The sequence below is a fragment of the Coturnix japonica genome, chromosome 8 (genome assembly GCF_054131305.1).
Source record: "Coturnix japonica strain WE chromosome 8, WE-NBRP24, whole genome shotgun sequence".
Classification (NCBI taxonomy): Eukaryota; Metazoa; Chordata; class Aves; order Galliformes; family Phasianidae; genus Coturnix; species Coturnix japonica.
The window spans coordinates 10,796,888-10,818,371 of record NC_140670.1 but is presented as its reverse complement, the minus strand read 5'-3'; the positions used below and the strand labels follow the sequence as shown (position 1 = coordinate 10,818,371).

The window sequence follows — 21,484 nt, the reverse complement described above, 5'->3', positions numbered from 1 at the left end:
TGATGGGACACGCACGGTGCAATGCAAACCTGAGTCCTGTCACTCAGAATTCCTGGCATCGCCCTGCCTGCCTCTGCTGCAAAAGCTTCAGGTGACACGGCGGGACGTGTCCTCTTCTGCCTTGGAGGCAAAGGGACGCTGACAAGATCCTTGAGGAAGTAGCACACGGCAAGGAAACAACGGACTGATCAGTTTACAGAGGTTTTTATTGTTCATTAAAGAAGCTCTTGTGCAAAAAAAAAAATCAAGACAATGTTCTTCAGAAAGCAACTGCACGTCCCCCCCCACAGGCATAACTCAAGCGGGTTCAGGTGCCACATTCCACAGGAAGTGAGAAAACTGAAGAGATTCCCAGCAGGAGCACAAGGACTTTGCCCAGCTCACCTTGCCCTACAGGCTGCCAGCATGAGTCCTCCACTACTAGAAAGCCCACAGGAATTACTACCTTGCCAAGCTGATAAGAGCAAGAGTCAATCCACCCCCCTAAAAAAAGAAGTCATGTTAAAGAGCATCGTCCGGTTTAAAAGATCCAATCCCACACTGTGTGCTGCAGTGTGACAACCTGTACCTCCTCCTCAGGAGAACCCATCGCCTGCCCCTGCTGGGATACACCACTGGAAGCACGAGCCTGCCAAGACATAAAGCTGCAGATATCATACACCTTTAAAGGACTTTAAGCAGTGAGTGCTTCAGAGCTCTGCATACAAACAGGAAAGATAAACCTGTCTCAGTATCTGTCAACACCACCCAGACGCTCAGTATGTACAAGTAGCATGAAAAAGATGCAGTTGAGTGGTTTTCAATTAAACCCTGTGAAAATGAGTTTGCTTGTTCCTGAAGCCCTGTTCGCTCCCTGTCTCACCTGAAGCGCTGCACAAAGAGGAGCAGTTGCCAGCACTTTCTGAACAGGACTGGAGTTGTCAAAGCTCCACACAGCCCAGCTTCTCCTTCCCAGAGGACGCTCCAGATCTACCTTGGTGCATGCTGAGGAGTTACCTTGTTCAGAATTTAGTACATAAAGCCAGTCAAAGGTCTGTCTTGAGCAACATAAGCACGATTCTCATCCTGAAAGCCCCTACCTTAAGGGCCTGATTTGTTTTCAGGGTAGCAGGTAATATGTCTTAAAGGTTGTCTGTCCAAAAGCTCAGATAATTTCTGTGTGATGCTTTTCTTCTGCACCACTGTGAAAGGCTGCCAGGCATGCCAGCAAAGCTGTGAAATACCTGCAATAGCATTCTCACTCTCTGCTATCTCCACTTGCAACTTAGGCGCATTTCCCAATAGAAATGAGAACTCGGGGGAAAGAAAAAGTTATACTTCAAACTATTCAGAAGGATGAATGTCACTGAGAATGGGTGGCAACAATGGGAACTACCTGCAAGCCTAACTACCTCTGAAGCTCTAGATCACTAGAATATGCCACGTGAGAAAACCAAAAGGAACGAAACAGCATTTTACAATAAAACCATCTCCCACACATTCTGCCTGCTACACTGTACAAGCTTTCACATACATAGAGTCCCTGCTGACTTTTTCACCTCCATCTCCTATCAAGTCAGTTTGCTCTACCTCCTTAGGACCAGGCTGGCTGCATGTAGCAAGCTGTAAGATGAAGAACTGCTGAGCAAGTAGGGGGAAAAAAAAAGAGGGGGTGGAGGGGTGAGACATTCCTTAGGTGTGTCAGCATGCTTGAAAAGACTGAACTGTTCAGGGCTTGACAAGAGGACACCTATGTTGAAGCTGAGTTGTCCAAGGAAATAAAAAGGACATGATCTAATATTGAGGGGTTTCCTTAGCTATGACAACACCACAAGTCTTAAGCGTGACCACTCAAGTGCAAATGTATCCTTTTTATAGACCAGTTGCTTTGAAAGTTCGCCGGGCACACCAAGTCCCCTTCCCTGCATCCGTAAAGCTTTGAAACCTCCAGCTGAAGAAATTCCACGATTCAACATTATCCCTTGGGGTTCCCCTACAGTAAGGGGAAAACTAGTATCCAGTCAGATGTTAAACACAATGTACGTCATCTTCCCAAAGCTGGCTACAGAAAGATATTTTAAAGTTTAGTCACTATCTTGTTCTTTTTTAAATTAAAAGATAAGAGGCTCATTTCATCTTTCGTCATTCTTCCCAGCACCTAAAAACACTTCAGCCTACCAATTAAAATCTACAACACACTGACTATTTTTAGGAGCATAATGAGTTAAACTGTACAGTCAGAAATATCTTTGTTAAGTCAACAATGAAGATCTGATCCTTCAACAGCAGCACTGCTACAGAAGAGTTACAATAAAGGAACTTGAAGGTCAAATTGTTAATGAGGCAGAGAGGAGGGACATTCGAGATACAGCTCTCCAGCCTCAGCCCACGTTTTTACGAGCCATGGCAAACTTTCAGTACTGGAAAATACTTCTTCTAGTTCCACACGTGACGTCTGCAGTGATCAATAGCCTGCAGGGAAAGAAATGGTACATGTCAGTGGAAAAAAGCTTGTTAGCGAACAAGTGGGTTCCCTACATATACAATTAACACCTTTCTCTGAACTAAGATTTAGCAACAAAATCTGTTTCTTAAAAGAAGTGGTTCCACAGAGGACCATAATAAACAGTATTTTTGCTCCCCACTCAGAAGCTTCAGGAAATGATGATCCTCTGTCTTTAAGGCCTGGCAGAGAAAGTATCAACATGCAACAATACTGAAAGCCAACCTTTAGAGCCTGATCACAGATTGTGACATGGCTTTATGGTTCTTGGAACACAGACTAAATATAAAGCTCATGCTGCAACTTACTATGGATTCCTATTCATTCTCCTACAGAGAAAGGTTGAGGGAACTGGGCTCATTTAGCTTAGAGAAGAAAAGGCTCCAGGAAGACCTCACTATAGCCATCTAATTGTCAAAGAGAGCATATAACCAGGAGGAAGTATGTCTGTTTGGGAGGGTGGACAGCGATGGGACAAGGAGGAATGGTTTTAAACTAGGATAGGAGATCTAGGTTAGATATTAGGAGCAAGTTTTTCACACAGAGGGTGGTGACACACTGAAACACATTGCCCAAGGAGGTTGTGGATGCCCCATCCCTGGAGGCATTCAAGGCCAGGCTGGATGTGGCTCTGGGCAGCCTGGTCTGGTGGCTGGCAACCGTACACATGGTGGGGGGGGTTGAAACTGGATGATCTTTGTGGTCCTTTTCAACTATTCTGTGATTCCAAAATGCTTGCAGAGTAATAAGTAAGAGGGAATGGGGGAGGAACAGTGTGCTTTGAGAAAGCTAAGGGTATGGAAGAACCTCTAATCAAACCCAGCCACCTCTTCATAGTACCCACTTGGGAATTCACCTACTTAGTGTGCTACAGGAGTTGGCAAATTAGTTTTTAAGGAGGTTATCAAAGAGTGATTGGAAATTCAAGATAGAATTAAGTTTTACATACATTGCACTGAGCAGCAGTCTCCATGTTCTTACACCAGTAACCTGGACCCCAAACACAAGCATCATCTCCTAGGAGAGGCTTTTTAGCTGCTCCACAGACACCTAGTTTCTGTGGAAAGAACATCAGCAGTCAGTACGTAAAATGTTTTGGTGCTTATGACTCCAGCCTTATGTCTGAGCTTCTACCTAATGAAATGCAGGAGCCCAAGGGCAAAGCTGAGACAGCTTCAGAAGCAAACATAGCACTGTCCTCAGCTGACAACTGCAGTCACGGTTGCAGCTGAATCAGTAGATTCATAGCAGCAATGCAACATCAGGAAAAATAAGTTACAACAACGTTTTCATATTAAGTATTGCGAAACAGCTTCTAGAAAGGGATTGTTCTCAACAAACGTCATTTAACTTCCTCTCATCACATTCAGGACACACTATGCTTGTTACTGAACCTTAACAGTGGATAACCACTGGCAGCTCTTTTCTTCTGTCCTTCCTTGCACAAGGCTGGCAGTCAAACAGCTGTCCATTCATTAAGCCCAAGGCCTTGCACAAGTGAATTTGCTCCAAGCATTCAGCATGCTAATTTTTATTCCAACAGAGTTTCTGCTTGCTAGACACTGAAAAGCGTAGAGAAGAGTAGGCAGGACTGTATCAGAGCCCATCCTGAATAGAACTAAACACGATACTCACAGTGCAAACAAAAGTGGGATCCATCATCTCTGCCAAGAGTTGCACAACCACAGGTTCATACTGTTCCACAAACTGAACGCACTGTAACAAAGCACAGGTTGAGAGATTTTTCCATTAAGGCCTTAAAAAGATCACAGTAATATAGGGTCTTCAACAAGCCAACCCATAGCCTATTTCTCCACTAAACCAATAAAAAGAGACTCAAGCTCTGTGGATCAGAAGATTGAGCACAGCATTCACCCCATAACAAATTCATTTTTGGTTAGCTTGTACCTGCCTACAGACACAACTGAGCATGTAGAAGGATGTGATGAGAAAATGGTCAAAAGGAAGAGAACCAAAGCAAGACACGCTTTGATTTGCAATGCTCAGTCTCTAATGGTGGAGTTTACCCATGTCTCAGGGGAAAAGCATGCTCAAGCTGAAGACAAACATCCTGTACAGGATCACAGCAATGCACTAATGATGGCTCTTAAGCATCTTTAACCCAAGCAGTTAGCATCCACTTTGGCAGCAGCACACACACTTCCCATCACTAGCAGTCAGCCCTCTAGTGGAGAGGCCAGCTCTGAAGCACAGACACACTCAGCAGAGACTAACGGCACCAATTAATAAGCCAACCACAGCTATTAAACAGCCTCACAGCAGTTAGCAGGAACAGCTGTTTCACGGCTACTTTAACCCTGCATATAATATGCCTGCTAAACTTATAAGCAGTTGACACTCAGCAGCCACCTAATAAGATTTCCAGGTAAACCTTGAAATCTACAGCTTAACAGGCATTGCCTTCTACTATCTCACTGGAATTATGCCAGCTTACATCCAGTTACTTTGTTAATCCCCCTAACAGGATCCTTCTTGAGATAGGAAGGAGAAAAAAACCCTTCAGTTGCCTCCACCCACTGTTCTCAGCGGATTTCCAGGCAGACCTTTTTTGACTGCAAATTAGTACATCAAGCCAGCCAGTCAAGTCCTTGAAAGTCTCAATCCATTCAATGGACTGCCCTAGGATGTGGAATGCGAAAATCTAGTCTCCCCACACCCCGAACTCCTTCCAGTCTCCACAGAAGGAGATTCCTCTGACTCTGACAAGTCACACTGATCAATCTTAGAAGAAGATACTACTCTCCAGCCTTTCCATGCTCTCTGCTTCATTTTTCTGTTCATCTTTGCCTTGCACTGACTGGAAGGCATGCTGTCACACAGCCAGGACTGCCCAGATCAGGCCTGCTGCCCTCCACCCCTCTACACACACCCCTCCCACAGAGTTTTCTTTCCCTCTGTCTTTCTCGATTGTACATGGGAGATTGCTCTGCCTTTGTGCTAAACAGAGAAGGAAAAACCCTAGCAAGAATTGTGTGGCTGAACAAGTCAGTTCCAGCTGCATGTGTGGACAGATCATCTTTGGCTTTGGACAGTGCACAGAACTGCTTTTTAGCCTGATGCTTTACCTGATCGCTGACAGACTCTGGCAGAAAGTGACAGACTTTTTCCAGTAAAGCCTCAATCTCAGTTGTTGTAGCATTCTTCTCGAGTTCTTTGTCTGCATAAGCTACTACCATCTTGCAGATATCACAGAAGCCACCTGCGGGTTTCACCACAACTGAGAAAGAAAGAAAATAAAAAACTTAGGTAGTTCCCCCAAACTGAAGAAAGGAGGCAGCATCAGGCAAAGGATGATAGCATGAATCCACAGAGGATATAATCACAGGTTAACTAGCTCATACTGTAACAATACTAAGCCCTCATTACCAACCTGGCTGCTGCGGAAGCTTGTTGGCTGCACAGCATTTCAGCATAACACACACGGCCTCAGGATTTGTTGCTTCCAGGAGCATGTCAATCAGAGCCTGGCCGTAGACCTCTATGAAGTCCTTACACTGATCTTTGACACTTGCTGGCAGCAGGTAGCACACAACCTCCATTTCATGCACAATCTCCTCCTGGAAGACAAGGAAACACGAGTAGCAAACAACAGACAGAAACCTGAATCTGTTCAAACATATTTGCTTCCTCTGTCTTAGCTAAGGAGGAGGAAACTCATGAAACTAAGCTTTCTTGCCCCTCTAAACCAACAACAATACAAGCCCAATTTGACCAAAGCTCATCAGAGGTACCGTTTTCTTCACTTACACACCTCTGTTTTGTTGCTCTCCAACAGGCCAGTCACTTCTTTCACCATGGTCTCACAGATTTCACACACAGAAAAAGTCTTCTCTTGAACTGCAGCTTTCTGAGAATGTAAACATTCATACAAAACAATAAATCAACATTTGACAGAGAACAATTCATAAAAGACCGGTCCAACAGCACTCACATTCAGGTCTGGCATACTAAGCCCTTTAGCTAACTAGCCAGTTTGAGCTGGATTCAAAAGGTCTTGCAAAGCCCCAAAACCTCAAAGGTCTTCATAAAATGTTTTTCTGCATGAAAAGTCATTTTGTATGATTATTTAAGACCACAGTTCTCAGGTTGCATAAGGTAGGGAGTTAAACCTAGCAGACAAAAATAAGCACTGCCATGGTGACCGGAGTCAAGGGAAACACAAAGTATTTCTTAAAACACATTAACAGAATTTATTTGAATTGAGAGCATCCTCCTGCTTGGGCTTAGAAAAAAACAGAGGGACTTCAGGGAAACTGTTTGGAGACTGTTTATCAGAAGTTAACTGTAAGCAAAAGAGATTTCTGGAGTAACAAACTCATCCCACCACTTAACCTAAAGGCTGTGGGAAGATAACAAATACACTGGCTCGCTACTTTAAAGCTCAGCCTCAAAAACAACAGCCCAGGATTTTATGCGCAGGGAGATTTGGATTATACAGTGCATACGAGTATTTACTAGTTCATTACAGTAAAGAAAAAAGGACAGCAAAGCTATTGAGTACAAAGTCATCTTACCTCCACAGTTTCCATTTTCACTTCATGAACCACTTGAGCTGGCACCAGAGTCTGAAGGGGAACAGATTTCACAGAAGAACAGAATCCAACCATGGAACAAATGTCCTTTGGTTGCTGGAAAGAGAGGTATAATAACTTTACAAAGTGTGGAAGATGCCCCCCTTTTTATGGAGCCTGTGGGAGTGCCAGGAGAACAAGACACACCTTTAAAAGGCTCCAACACAACTAGAGGTTTCAGGGCTACTTAAGTACTGTCAAAGCATTTGACATGGTTATAGGCAAGACAGCTACCAAATCCAATTTAGCAGCTCCCTTAAAAGAAGAAGAGGTTAGGCCACATCCACTTCAAAACCCATTTACCAAGAGCTAAGATGCTATATGCAAGCCCTTCAAAGGAGTTGACTTAAGAGTTACCAACACCAAAACAGGCCAGCACCACCATCACCCCTTTAGACCTGCATCCCTGAAGCTGCTCCCCTGAAAGCCCTAAGTTATTACAGAAGAGGTTCATTTTCCAGACAAGTTCACCCAAGAACTGGAAGAAATGCTGAGAAGAAAGGATTCCTTCTCTTTCACAAACTACCTTCTTTAAAGCATCCAGTAACATCATATTGTGCAAACAGAAACACAATCCTGCATTACTGAACACAGCCTATAAAGAACAAAAGTTAACCACGTTAAAAACTAAGCCTAACCCACATCCTCCCAACCCCCCACCCTCAACCCCCCCTTTTATTTTTTAAACAAGTATATGCAATTCTTGCATTTCAAGTGTTCTTCTCATAGCCATAAGAGCATAAAACAAAGTCATTCGAAAGGCTTTCTAGTGTCTCAGAGGTCACAGACATTACTAAATGCAGAAGGAGATTCTGAACATGAGGCAAACATACTGCTCTAAGGAGGTCATACTGCACCTACACAAGGTGAGAAAGGCTCTTCAGAGTCTTATGCAAAACGTTTCCCCTCCCCTTAAGTCTGTTTAAGATTTTTTAAAAGTTACCTTTAGCCCTACAGATAAGCAGAAGACCATATCCCACCCAATTAGCCAAGCCATCCAGCTTATTGCAGCAGAGGCTTAGGCAACAGTTTATACATCACGCCATAACCTCATGCACAGGGAAAAGCAGTATCTCAGACTTACAGCGATGCTTCAGGCTACTCCACGCAGTACCTTTAAGTCAAGCCCTTTGGTTCATGCACCGTTTGTTATAAGCATTTTCTTAACATTAATGTTAAAACAACATCCACATGCACACTGTGTTCTCTCTCAAAGAGATGACAGAGACAAGGTCTCCCAGGAGTGGTTAAACTGAAAGCCCAAACAGCTCTAGGAAGCAGGAGCCTCAAGGCCCTTGGATTTGGGTATTTGGAGCATCTAATACGATAGATCTAGATTTAAATACTAACAAAGGAAATTGAGGGATAGCCTAACCCCAGCCTTTTTGAGCCCAAACATTACACCAGAAGCTAACAGGAGCCACTGGCTTGCTCTTCCCACTTCTATCTCATATGAAAGAGCACATCATCTGCTCCACCAGCCAAAGCATAACCAAGTTGAAATCTTGGTACGACAGATGAGTTTCCAGAGCAGGAAGACAGACTGATCCACTGGAGGAAAGCTAAAGTCTTTCCCTGCTGTCATCACATAAATATCCCTTGTATCTGTCAAAACTGAGTGCACTCACACCATATACACAGCTAATAGAGCAAGAAGTGAACTACCAGCCCTTTAAGAGCAGCAAGTAAACTACAAGCAGGCTATCACCACAGGCAAGTTGTTCACCTACCTGATCTTTCTGTTGACAAAGGAAATGGGAGACAGAAGAAGAAAGGAGAAATTAAAGATAACAGTTAAGAAAAAAAATTGTCAAGCATTTAAACTGCATACACTCTTTCCACAAAGAAAACAGAGGATGACAGTGCACACCCCCAAGATACGCTTATCTCCAGCACTTACTTGAATCAATTTTACAATACTAAGTGCGACAGAGAGCAACTAATATTCGTGAACAGTTTTTGAGGAGAAAAGTGGTGTAAGTACAGGAATGAGATAGTTATGCATAACGTACACAAAGCATCTTCCTCTGTATCTCAAAGCACTGGCATGCTTTTTGTACTACTGAAACAGATGCGGAAGAGAGGAAAAGACTGAAGCAAACAGAGTGAGGTTATTATCCAACTAAATGCCAAATTCAAAGTGTTAATACCAACACTAACAGAGCAAAGACTCTACCCACTTCTACTGCAAAAAGCATTTCCTGTTTCCAAGTAAGCTAGCTACACAAAGCAGAAAATGAACTGAGATCAGATATCACATTTTACTGATCTTACCATATGCATCATCATCTGGATGGCCAAGTCAGAGTATTCAGAGATATAGCTCTTGCACTGAAAAAAGTGAGAAAAGAGAGCCTTGCTGTAATTATCCAGACACTTAAGCTGCAGGGCTAATTTTCTAATACTTCCTAAAGTATTAATTTACTTGCTCTACTTAATACATACACTGTTATCTTTCACAGTATGTCCCAAGCATAAGATGACATTTCAGGTTACACAATCATTGCCCACAGAGCTGCTTATCTAATGAGTCCTTCCATTCCTCCCAGGGAAAAAGCACCCCTCCTTACTTCTCTGACCCCAGTACTCTCCCAAGATTATTTTTATCAAACATCTTCAAAGGCTCCCAGCCATCTTGAGCCTTTTTCTGTTCCTTTCACTCCCATTCACTCCTCCCCTTACCCCAGTGCTACTTACTTGACCAAAAAGCTGATGATTTCAATGTCAAGTTATTGTTACACGGCATAACATACACTGAATATCACACATGTTCCTTGGTTGTATTAGAAGGGACTAAGGCACTGATCAAACGTTTTATGTTTACATATGGAAACAAATCTTTGAACAGAAGGGTAATGTACCATATCAGACATTCCAGGTCCAAGGCGATCACATTCCTCCTTGGCATGAGCAACTAAGGACTTTACGAAGGTTTCATTTGTTCTCACAGCTTCCTGAACGTCAGTAACCAGCCGAATGCAATCTTGGCATACGTCCTCAGTTCCCTATACCAAGAGAGAAAAGAAGCTGACACATCTTCACATAGTAATTGAATCTTCAAGTGCGGTACTAAGCTTTAATGATTAATTTAAGCTATATTTAAACCTTAATTAATACCATATACAACACTTAAAAGCCCAACCTAACATGAAAAAACAAGTTCCTGTTGGTATGTGCACCAGCCACTAGATGGAGATTAGGTACACGCAGCCCTGAAACCCAATATATCAGTTGAGATACCCCATCACCAAAATCGCTTGGTTTTGTTACTAGACCACAGGGGAAAGGTTTGGCTCAGGTCTCCCTGCTCCACCCACAAGAGCTTGTCCTACATCCACCCAGCTGTTTAATTCCCCTATCTAAGTTCATTATCAGACTCAGCCTCTACTCCCAAGTTCATAGTCTCATCTACAACCCTTTGTCAGCTATTCATTCTCTTCTGATCCAGTCTTCACCTCCAGATTCAGAGACAAATGCTTTCTATGAAGGGCACAGTCAAGAGATTAAGCAGAACATGAGAGAATTTCCCTGTTTCCTTTGAACACTTTCTTGGAAGAAACCATTTCAAGTAAGACCTGCCTGACTACTATGGTCCTGGATGGGAAAGCCCAGCACAAGACTTAATTGCATAGATTGCAGTTGTTAATCCAAGGTTAACGTAGATGGTCCACAGAGGCTGCAGCTATTAGCTTACTTAGCTTTAATCCACAAGGAAGATAGCTGTAGAGATAAGGTTTCACTCAGGTGAATAACATCTATCTAATCTTTGTCGAGGATGAGAATCCCTTACCAAGAGTCACCAATTAATCCTTACACAAACTGACACTCCAGAACAGAAAACCCTCACTTTCCCTTCACAGTGTAGTAGCGCTGTACCCTTACCTTAGACTTCTGCTTGGGTTTGTCTTGAGGGTAAAGGAGAAGAGGCACATTAGCCATGAATGGAGACGTCAATTCAGAGAAGTCCAGCTCTGGTATCTTATTGGACTGGAGCTGCTTCTGAAGTTTCATTGCTGCAAGATGCTTCTGAAGGGACTGGCACAATGAGAGGGCACTGCATACAACTTCAGGTTTATCCTGGGGAGAAATAAATACATAACGCTCTGGACTGTCTGCACTGTTACATGAAGTTCAGAATAGACAGCTGTTCTGCTGAAACAGGAAAGCAGTTCCCAGTAAGGAAGTTGTCTTCAAATGTAAAGAACTGCAAGACACATAATCCATACAGAACCAAAGGACCACACACACCATCTTGCATGGAAAACTCAAACACGAACAACAGCACAGTCTTCAGTTCAAACAGTTAGATTGTTGATTACTTACAAATTCTTCTTTGATCATGTCCATGATAACTGGTAGGTAGGAGTCCACGATTTCTTTGCACTCAGAGGCCAGGCCTTGGTCAGGAAGAAACTCACATGTCTTTTCCAAGTAAGAGCGGATCTCATCCTAATAAAGATAAGGCAAGCCATAGATTATCTAAACCTATATATCAAAAGCTCTTTCCATTCCCAAAACGCATTATGTGAAGCCTAAAGAAGACCTTTGGACTCAGGTAGGTCTAGGTAGCCAGCAAGCCAGATTAGAAAGAATTTACATTACAGCTTTTTGCTCAGTCTTGTACCTTCAATGAAACCCCACCAAAGAGAAAACAAAAAATACATCCTACAAGGCCCACACAATGCACCCTTACAACCACAAACCATTTACACTAAATGGGAAGTGAAATTATGAGCTAGCATGACAGTACTAAGTACTCTGAGTTCAGGAAAGCTAAAGGGAAGCAGACACATAGCCAAAATAAAGCCCGCTTTACTTGCTTTCACCATCCACTTCTACACTATCACACCCTTCAAGATTAACATCCCACTAACACAAGAACAATTCTATCCACAGACAATCAGGGATGTGTTAGGGAAGGCTCTAGGACTTTCTAATCCCAGAAGAGCTGCATTTAAAAGCCATACTCTATGTAACCCATCCCCTTTCGACACTTGCTGTTCATATTGGGAAAATTCTTGCAGAATATTCTTCTACCCCTTCACCTTGAAACCGTGTTATGACAAAGAAATCAACAGGTGCCTTAGAGCAAGAAGAGCTCAGCTTACCTCTGTGCCATTGTCCTTCAAAACCTTGCCAACCACTGTTACAAGTTCCTTGCACAAATCACAGGGGATGCTGTTCTAGGGAGGGAAGAAGAAGAGAGTTACTTGGAGACTGGATTAACTGCCCGTAAAAGCAGTTTGCAAATATGAATGCAAAGAATGAGCACTATGTTGTTATTTTAAATTAAAGGAGAAACTAAGGCTGAAACTAAAGTAGAAGAGGCAGAGACATTTCAAAACAGACCAAGGTCATTCTGAGCATGTCCAACACTGGTTTCTTAAGTACATCGACGTGTTCTGAAGAAGCAGGTATGTTATCACTATTATGTCACCTAGTCCCAGCACCCTTGAAAGGTAAAGTATACCGACCTGAGATGTCCTCTCCTGAACCTGTTTTACCTTCCTCTTTGAAGAGTCTACATTTCCAAAGATCAGGGACAAAAATTATAATTTTTAATCAGATTCACTTAAATTATTTATGTCAAGTAAACTTGGAACAGAATAGAGAATACAAACTTACAGCCTAAAGATAGAACAAAACACAAGTCTTCCCAAAAGCACCAGAAATTACTGAAGTTCACACATACTAGAAGCATAGGAACTTCTCAGGCAGCTTCACTCATTTTAAGTACACGTAATCATTCTAACATTCCTCCTTTCCCTACTGTTCCACAAGCTGAAACACATTTAGGCACAAATGCAGGTAAAGCAGGTTGGCTGTACCTTGTATGCAAATAGCCTTTCTCCTAGAAGGCTGTGAAACACCACCACAACAAGCAGCACTCACATTCAGCACAACCTGAAGAGCCATACTAAATATAACAATTGTATTTACTGTCAGGGCATTCCTAATTTAGCACAAGCTGTATCTTTTGTAGAGTATCATACTGTGAGAAAGACCTAAGCAATCACACAGCTGATTTTGTTTAAATAAAGCTACCAGCTTGGTGTGGCTCGGCATAAAAAGGGCTCTATGAATTATGAATTGCCTTAACGAAGAGGATCAAGTCTGAAACCAACTAGCTCTGTTCCTCATGCTGCTCAAGGACTGCGCAACAGGTCACATGAGAAGTCAGCAGACAAGTTGCACAAGGCCACAAAAAGGAAAGCAACCCTTATCTGGTGCCCAAATTAACTCACAACAACCAAGGTGTAGTCCGATGTAGCACTTAACCGCAATCAGAGCTGAAAATCTTCAGTATATGAAAACCAGCTACCCAAACCACCCTGGGAAGACACCTCAGCAGTTGATACTTACTACAGTAGGCTTGCTCCAGACGTTCTGCTGGCAGTGTTTCACGGCTCCACACTGCGATGCTGTCCGAAGACTCTGACACCAGACTTCTGGACCCTTCACGCAGTCCTTCTGCCACAAAACAGGGCTGGCCACAGCTGCCAAAGAGAGAATTGTGTTTTCATGGTTGCATGCTTAAGTGATTTCCACTTTAGTGTAAACACTGCAATGCTGTACTGTGTAATTATGACCTTTCCATTACGCCACTTCAGTTTACTAACACTTCTAAGCAGGTTTCTATTCCAAGATGTAAGAATGGGTCCCAAATACCAACGGCACAGCCAACTCCAGAAAGGCAGTTGATCTTCAGACAGCCGCCCTGAGGGCAAGTAAGAGACCTGCTCTATGAGTAATAAGGCAAGATTATCAAGCTCACTTCCTAGTTAACTTATTTCTTTTTTTAAAGTATTTTATTCATTTACTGTGCTGGTTTGCAAATGTCACTGGAACACTCGGCTTCACAGACTTTTCCCACTCCATCTTGCCTGTAGGTCAGCTCAATCTATCAGGTTGCACTAACCAATGAAGAAACTGCTCCTGAAATCCCACAGCAGGCAGACTGCTATGAAACCAGCCCCGGTCCAAGCCTAAAGGGCACTGCTGTCATTTTTTGTTGGGCTGTCAGAAGCCTGTTCAAACCTATTAGCTGGATAGGTGTTATCCAGGAGCCATTATTACTACATGAGTGCTGTTTACACATCACAAAATGCTGTAAAATTACACTGACCACCGAGAAGCACAAATTAAGCTACAAAGCTTCTAGTGAGGTTATGACAAGCAAATAATCACGTTTCTGCTTCTCGCATCTCGAGTCTGAGCAATCAGAGGATCAGCTTCACAGCTCCGTTACCAACGCATCTGCTAGGTACACAGCCAGCACACATCAAGTAGAGCCAAATACACAGAGCTCTATGGGTGACAGTCCACAGCCTTTTCAGCTGTTCCCCTCTAAAGCCTGTTTACACTGGATTGCACAGAGGAGTGACCCATTTATTTTAAGATAAATGTGCTTAGCATACTTAAAGCTTCTACACAAGAGCAAGAAATTTGCCATGTTACCCCCTGGGAAAAGGCAAAGACCTCACACCATTTTTCAGTAAAACAGGATTGCTTATAAGACTTCCAAACTTGTAAAAGTGGATGGTCAGCAAAATGCTCACATAGGGCCCGTTGTAAGACACAGCACAAGATCCATCTGGTAGCACCAGCGAGAGTTAAGTTTCAAGGTCAGACTGGGAAATCAAACGGCTGTCAGCTCTTGGCTGGAGGAATATGAGCAAGGCTGAGAAAGTCTTGTGTTAGGACTGTAAGGTAGCCCCCAACAGAACAGTTCTCTTACCTGCTGCCCCCAACAGCCTCTACGTGAAGCCACGTGATGCCTGCAGCAGCCCAGCAGAAAACAAAGCACAGTCGGTTTACCTCACACATCTCCTAATGCTCGCTGGATAAACTCAATGGGATTACCTTCTTACTTATCTCCGGCATCCCTTTATTTTACACATTGTTCTTCATCTATCTGAGGTCATCCATTTTTAAATAGACATCTCCTTTCTCTGTAGATTAGCTGTCGTGTCCATCCAATCCTGTCCTTCCCCCCACCCCCCTTCCATGAAGTTGTTGCATGCCGCTGTTTATAGAGCGCCACACAAGCTTATCTGTGAAGGCCAGGGTGTTTCAGACTCATCCCCTTCACTGGTTCCTCCCTTTTTCAACTGGCTTCTTCCATTTTAGAAGGCAAACGGCCACTGCGCTTTTCCTAAATTAAACAAGGGAAAATAGAACGGGGAGGACAAAGGGGAGGTGAAGATGCAGCCCACATACCAAATGAAAGGGCTTTCATGCATAAAAAACTTGAGCTTTCAGGCCTCCAGCCAAGCTGACAGTCCAAAGGCACCCTAGGATGGCTGCAGCTTCTCCAGCCCAAAGGGGAGAGCTCCATCTCCAAGCTGACCTCCCTGATGTTCATGCCTGACAAACAACAGAAGCTGTCTCCCAGAAGCAGCGTTGCCTCAGAAACGCAGCCTGAAGCCCAACAACGTATCAAAACTCTCCAAAAGCTGAAAAGCAGAAGCAGAAACCCCTTCTTGAAGGCTCAGGTCAGTAACCTAACTCTGCTAGAATATCACTAATACAGTCCAAAAAGCAACAGTTACTGTATGTCACATTGGTCCTGCCAAGAAGTTCACACAAAAGCCAGTTTAAGGACTGGGAAGCTACAGGGAAACTTGCGCCCTGCTCCCACAAAGGTACTGCCCTACTTAGACACTATTTCAAATCAGCATGTGCCAACTATCACAGCTTTCCTCAATGCTTCTGTGAGGGAAAAGCTAACAGAGGTGAGTCAAATACAGGCAACAACCCCTCTCAGACATCAGGACCTTTTCCCTTCGAAAAGCTTACAGTAATGTTTAAATAGAAGAGACTGCTATCACCCACAAACACCCAAAGACCAAGAGAAGGCATCAATCCCCTCCACTGTGAGCACGGTTGGTAACTATGTTTACCCCACTTCTTTTGGGAACTGCAAGAACAAAGTGTGTTCAAGTTGAAGTCAAGTGGGATCAACCTCTCAAGACAAATCTTACAAGATGTCGACAAGTCAAGAAGTGACCCCAACAGGGAGTTATTGGAAGGGTTTGGTGCTCCACAGCCTCTCTGGTCAGTTAGTGAGTTTAAGGAAGGTTTCACAAGCTGTAACCACATCCCACACTCATGCCAAAAGTGTACTATGATTCTGGATTAACGAGGCAGTCAAGTGACCGCAGCACTTGGGAGACTGTGGACAATGTGCAGGCTGAACATGAAACACAGTTAGGTGTTACCAGTCCTCCAGGTGACCCTTAATATCAGACTTCCTGACCAACATCAGGCCTGGAACACCAGGAACTCCAGCAATTCACCAGAAACAAGTCTGGAGTTCAAGGCAGGACTGGGCTTTTCCTCAGGGTAGGGAGTGCCCTCCCACTGTGGTAGTTGTAAAGCATCGCTGTAGCTCAGACACTCCCTTGCTCCTAGCATCAAAAAAGCAAACATGGTAGGAGGAGCAGTTTCTGTCCATACAGGCAATCATAACAAAGTTAAAAACAGCAGAGAAACGCCATCAACCAAGACAGTAAAATTAGCTCTACCATTCCAATAAATCACTGTTCCCTTAAGGCTGTAGGAGATAACAGGTTGCAGTGTAAACATGCAACTTCTGCCTGAAATTTGCCTAGGACAGAAGCTAGGAAGACATTTGGATGTTCCAGAGCATCTGGCAGCCATCAGAGGAAAGCTGTCCCAGACAGGACACCGGGATATCCCTATGAGATTATGGGAAGCATTTTTCCCTGCGGCAGATTTTTTGTTCACCATATAAATACAACTAAAGTGTTGAACATACACACTTTATCTCCCATTTTGCTCTGGGGTTCTCTGGGTTGGGAAAAGGGGGATTTCATGCAAGTTTCTGCAGAAATACTGTACTGAGGACTTCCTTTTCACTAGGAAAGCACAGTCATACCACCTCCTAACCACAGCTAGAACCACACCTAGCAGAGAGCCAAAGGTCTTGGCCACAGGTTACCCTACAGTCCCTGGCATAGGGCAGGTGAAGCCCAGAGACATCCCCAAGACTTCAGAAAACAGAAGGACATCTGTAAGAAGATCCCTCTATATACAAACATTTAAAGAGATACAAAGCTTGGGAAAAGAGACACCAACTCGAATGTAATCCTCCTCAGTAACAGTACTGCTATCTGAAACTAAGCATTGCTCTGCGATCCCACACACAAACACTCCCTCAAAAACACATGCTTCAAGGACCAGAGGAGTATCCCTTCCAGCTTGCAGATTCACTGCAGACAAAAACTGCTACATGAACAGAGCCCAACCTCCCACAGCCCCAGGTGACATCACCGTCACCTGACAGCAATGCTTCCAGTTTCGCTGACAAGCCTCCATTCCGCCTTATTTTCCACTCCCTATGACATCTCAGCTTTTAGAGACTCCCAGAACAGCTCAAGAGAAACTAACCTCTCTCTGACAGCAATAACCAAAGAGCATAGGAAAACACCAGCCCTTATACCTAGCTTTAATTCCTGTGAGTCTCCCCAGGGAAGATGCAGGAGCAGCTCAAAGTAGGTCACAACCAAAAACCCCGATGGCCTACCAGCCATGCTGTAAGCCTGCCAAGTAACTCCATTAGGATACAGCAAGGGTAGGGAGGTTTTTATACGGCTAATTACTTGTTGCATAAAATTGGCTTTCTAGGTTGTCACAACCAAGACATCAGAAAATAATCTTTACAGTGCTCTTGTAGGTGAGTCAATTAACAGTCGCAGCAGCAGCTCAATGAAAAGAGATGGCTGCTTATTTCTGTTAAAATAGGGACTTCCTAAAGAAAAACAGGCCTAACAAGTCCTCTACTATGCTTAGCTGCACTCACATGCCTTTAACAAGCAGACCAGGTTAACTCTCGTTGCTAAACTGGTTTCTCATTACAATTACATCCAAAACACACTAACAGCAGCCTCGGCAGGATACTTTCAAGGCTTTTCACTTTTAAAGCATGGGGAAAAAACAACCATTGTGGTGATCCAAGGACAGCCCACTAGAATGGGTCTGGATGGCCCAGCAGAGCCAAGCGGGTTATGGCATCCAGAAAACAGAAGAGCAGAGTGAGACAGCAATATTGACTTTCTTGCCTGAGAAATGTGAGGTTTTCCACCACATCATCCTCACAAGGAAGGGCAAGACGCACACACTGTTAGGTATAACAGCAGCACGCAGTTGTGCAATCTCTCTCAGGCACGGTTTACATGCCTGCCAACATGCTGTTCCTATAGCTTTTAATGCGCCGGCCAAAAGCAACAGGTTAAACTCAGAAGCAAACAGGCAGCGTGTTTAAACCTACCTGAAAGGAAAACCTGCCACATAAACGCTGCTGTAGGAGCCCTTTGCTTCGAGGGATCCCCAGCACCAAACACGCCCCTCTGCCCAGACACTGAATCACCGCCTGCCCTCAGCCGGGCACACAGCACAGCTCTAACCTCCACCCAGCGCTGGACAGGCCGCCACCACTGTCACCCCGCAGCAGGCTGGGCAGCGGGCCCTTCCCTGTGGCAGGAGACCATTAAGGGCCGTCCCAAAGAGGATTAACGCTGACCTACCCCTGAAGGGCCGCGGATGAGCCCTTGCCCAACGCTGCTCCCCCCAGTTCTCCCCTTATGTAGCACGGCACCGCTACCAAGGGCCGCGTCCCCCTGCCCCACGGCGCGGCCTGCTCCCGCCCGACTCAACGCACGGAAAGCCCCGGGCGGTGACAACCCGCAGCCCACAGCCGAGGAAGGGGCCCGGTTCGGTGCTGATGGGGAGGCCGGGCCGCTTACCGGCCGCCAAGAGGCCGAGGAAGGTCAGCAGCCGCCTCGCCATGGTCCCGCACCCGCCTGCAATGCGGCGCTATCGCCCCCGCCCCTATATCAAGGCTGCGCCGGGACGCATCGCGCATGCGCGGCACCGCCCCCTCCCCCCCGGGCGCCGCTCCCGTGCCTCGCCACCCTGCCCCGGCCGCCGCCGCCGCGCATGCGCAGTGCGCAGAACGGGGGGCGCGAAATGGCGGCGGGTTCAGTGAGGGGATCCGAACCCAGGGATGGGAGGGAGGGGAATCGCTGGGGAATCACGGTGCTGCTGTGTTTGGTACGGACACATTCGTTTGTCAAGGAACAGACTCGTTTATAAACAACACTTCAGGCTTCTTTGCATTTTAAGGTTAGGAGGAAGCGGATCTTTTGCACCGATCCTCTTTGAAAGCCCTTATAAAGACCCTTATCAAGTCAAAAGGCAAATTGGGGCAGCCAAGCTGCACGAAGACACTGAGCATCCCACAGTCCCACCCAGAGGCCACAGGGACTGTGCTTGCCCACCACTACACACAGCAGGACATAAACCATGCTCAGACTGCAGTCGGATGGACAGGCCTAGCAGCCAGCAGCAATGGCCAGACTAAGCAAACAACCTTTACTCTGCTTCCAAAGCCACCTCGCTTAGAGCTCGGCGTGACTCTCTTATCTCTCGTGTGCACACAAAGTGTTGACGAGGCACCTTGTCTTTCTAAGCCAAGTCAGCTACTAGCTTAGGAACACACACAAAAACAGCTTGGTGAGGGATATTTAGAAGTGGGGTGGGGGGTCAGTAGGACTATCTGGGAAATAAGCACCATCTCAGCAGCTGTGGTGGCTTTTCACTGGGAACTGAAGGCCAGGGGTGGAAGACCTGTTGGTTCCTTGAGCTCACTTGGACCAGCAGCTTGTTGGGACACTGCCTACAAGATACAATCATTCCTTCTCACGGCTCTACAGTCTCCTTGTTCAGAAGCCTGTTGCAGTTCGCTGATCCAGAACTACAGCTGTTGTTTAAATAAAGCTGTGGGCTGGTTACTCAAGAGCTTGTTTTCAGCCCCACTTTGAGAAGCACAGAGAAAGTGAGTAGGAAGAGCCTGGGGCTGGGAAGCTGCCAGAGCAGGGACTCTCCTGCAGCAAACCCATGACTCATGCTCAGGGGCTGGCAGCCAGCAGTGCTGTTCCACCAGCAACCAGTCCAACTGGGCTGGCACCGGGGCCCAGCCAGCTCTGGGAAGCCTGATGCTCGGTTATGTCAAGCCTACGGCGCACAAATTCCTCCCAGGGCCGCCTCGCCCTCCTTGCTGCATTCCCCTCTTTGCGCAAGTGGCACGAACACGAGCTGTCTCTGTTTGGCAATGTTGGGAGGCCAGCCAGAGGCCCTGCAGGCTCTGTTTTTGCAGTTGCACAGACGGCTCTGCAGGAGAAGTGCTCTCATTGCCAACATTGAAAATAATAATAATAAAGAAAGAAAAAGAAAAGAAAAAGAGGCACTTTCTGCAGCAGCCCAGCTTTTAGAGCACTTTGCATTTCCACTCCGACTGCACCGAGCTGGCAAAGAGGAAGCAAAAGCGAGCCACAAATTACAGCTTTGCAGGCTTGGGAAGAGCCTTGGGCGCATCTGAAGCTTGTTCCAGCACAAGTGGCAGCAGCCTCTGCGTGACTCATTGACATCTCGCTGGGTGCAGGCTCAGGGTGGGCTCCCTGCAGCACATTAGATGCTCTGCCCCTGTCCTTGCCACCATCACAGTGCAGAACAACTCCAGCACCAGCACGGCTTGTTCTGCTGCTCCCCAGCCTCATTCCAGGTCCTTCACCACCCCAGCACAGCAAAACCACCCTGCCCCACAGAAGCAGACAGTGCTGTGCTGGAGCTGAATCAGCCCAAGGCAACATGCAAAAAGCCAGCATGGCAGTGGGAGGGAGGCCTCCCAGCCTCCCTTGCACAAGCACTAACAGCACAGCCTGGACCCAGGGTGCTGTCTGAGCACCATTCACAGTATGGGATGAAAGCAATAAGGACCAGCCCCTTTTGGCAGTGCTCAGCACTGCTGGCATGGCAGCCCTGCTCCTTCCCACGTTCTACAACTCAATTATCTGAAGGGGTCAGATCAAGTGCACCGGATTTTCCAAGCAAAGCAAAACAAAACCTCAAATCTCTCTGCGGAGAGTTCGCATTTTGCTGTATTTCTTTTGTCCTGCCACAAGTTTCTCATTATAGTTAGAAGCTGATTCTTTCTTTAATTGTTTCTTTGGCATTTTATGTACTACTTGCTGGGATTACTCCACCCCTCCAGGGAAGGACATATCCCAATGCACTGCATTGCTCTTTCAAACCAAACAGATTAGCTACAAAGAGTCAGAGGACAGCAGCCATAAATGCTTCGCACTCATGAGCCACGATTTCTGACCAGTGCCCCCAGGGCCTGAGAACACAACAGAGCTGATAGAAAAGCAGAATATTCCTTCTAAAAGCAGAAGAATCGATAATTTAACATTGCCTCTCCAAGCCCATGCTTCAAAGGAAATGCATGCAGCACAGATTCGCATTTCTGCTCCCATTGTGTCATTTTCCCAAGGCTGTAAGCAGTAAGAAAGCAGCCAGGCAAACCTCTGCTACCAGCATGCAACAG

At 45.4% G+C, this 21,484-nt stretch overlaps 1 protein-coding gene across 2 annotated transcripts; it reads right to left on the bottom strand.

The window, feature by feature from the left end:
* Positions 1 to 188: 188 nt before the first annotated feature.
* Positions 189 to 18,906, bottom strand: PSAP (prosaposin). Of its 2 annotated transcripts, XM_085554123.1 has the most exons (15): positions 18,843 to 18,906; positions 13,438 to 13,571; positions 12,183 to 12,257; positions 11,398 to 11,523; positions 10,957 to 11,151; positions 9,936 to 10,079; positions 9,349 to 9,405; positions 7,601 to 7,669; positions 7,018 to 7,131; positions 6,255 to 6,350; positions 5,874 to 6,060; positions 5,569 to 5,720; positions 4,118 to 4,198; positions 3,432 to 3,539; positions 189 to 2,451 (listed from the first exon to the last, which is right to left on the bottom strand). In XM_085554123.1, the coding sequence occupies exons 1-15, from the start codon at positions 18,883 to 18,885 to the stop codon at positions 2,416 to 2,418; spliced, it is 1,617 nt and encodes a 538-aa protein (XP_085410249.1). In that variant the 5' UTR covers positions 18,886 to 18,906; the 3' UTR covers positions 189 to 2,415. The 2 variants fall into 2 exon arrangements, with proteins under 2 accessions (XP_085410249.1, XP_015721862.2); XM_015866376.3 differs by lacking the exon at positions 7,601 to 7,669.
* Between the last annotated feature and the right edge of the window lie 2,578 nt (positions 18,907 to 21,484).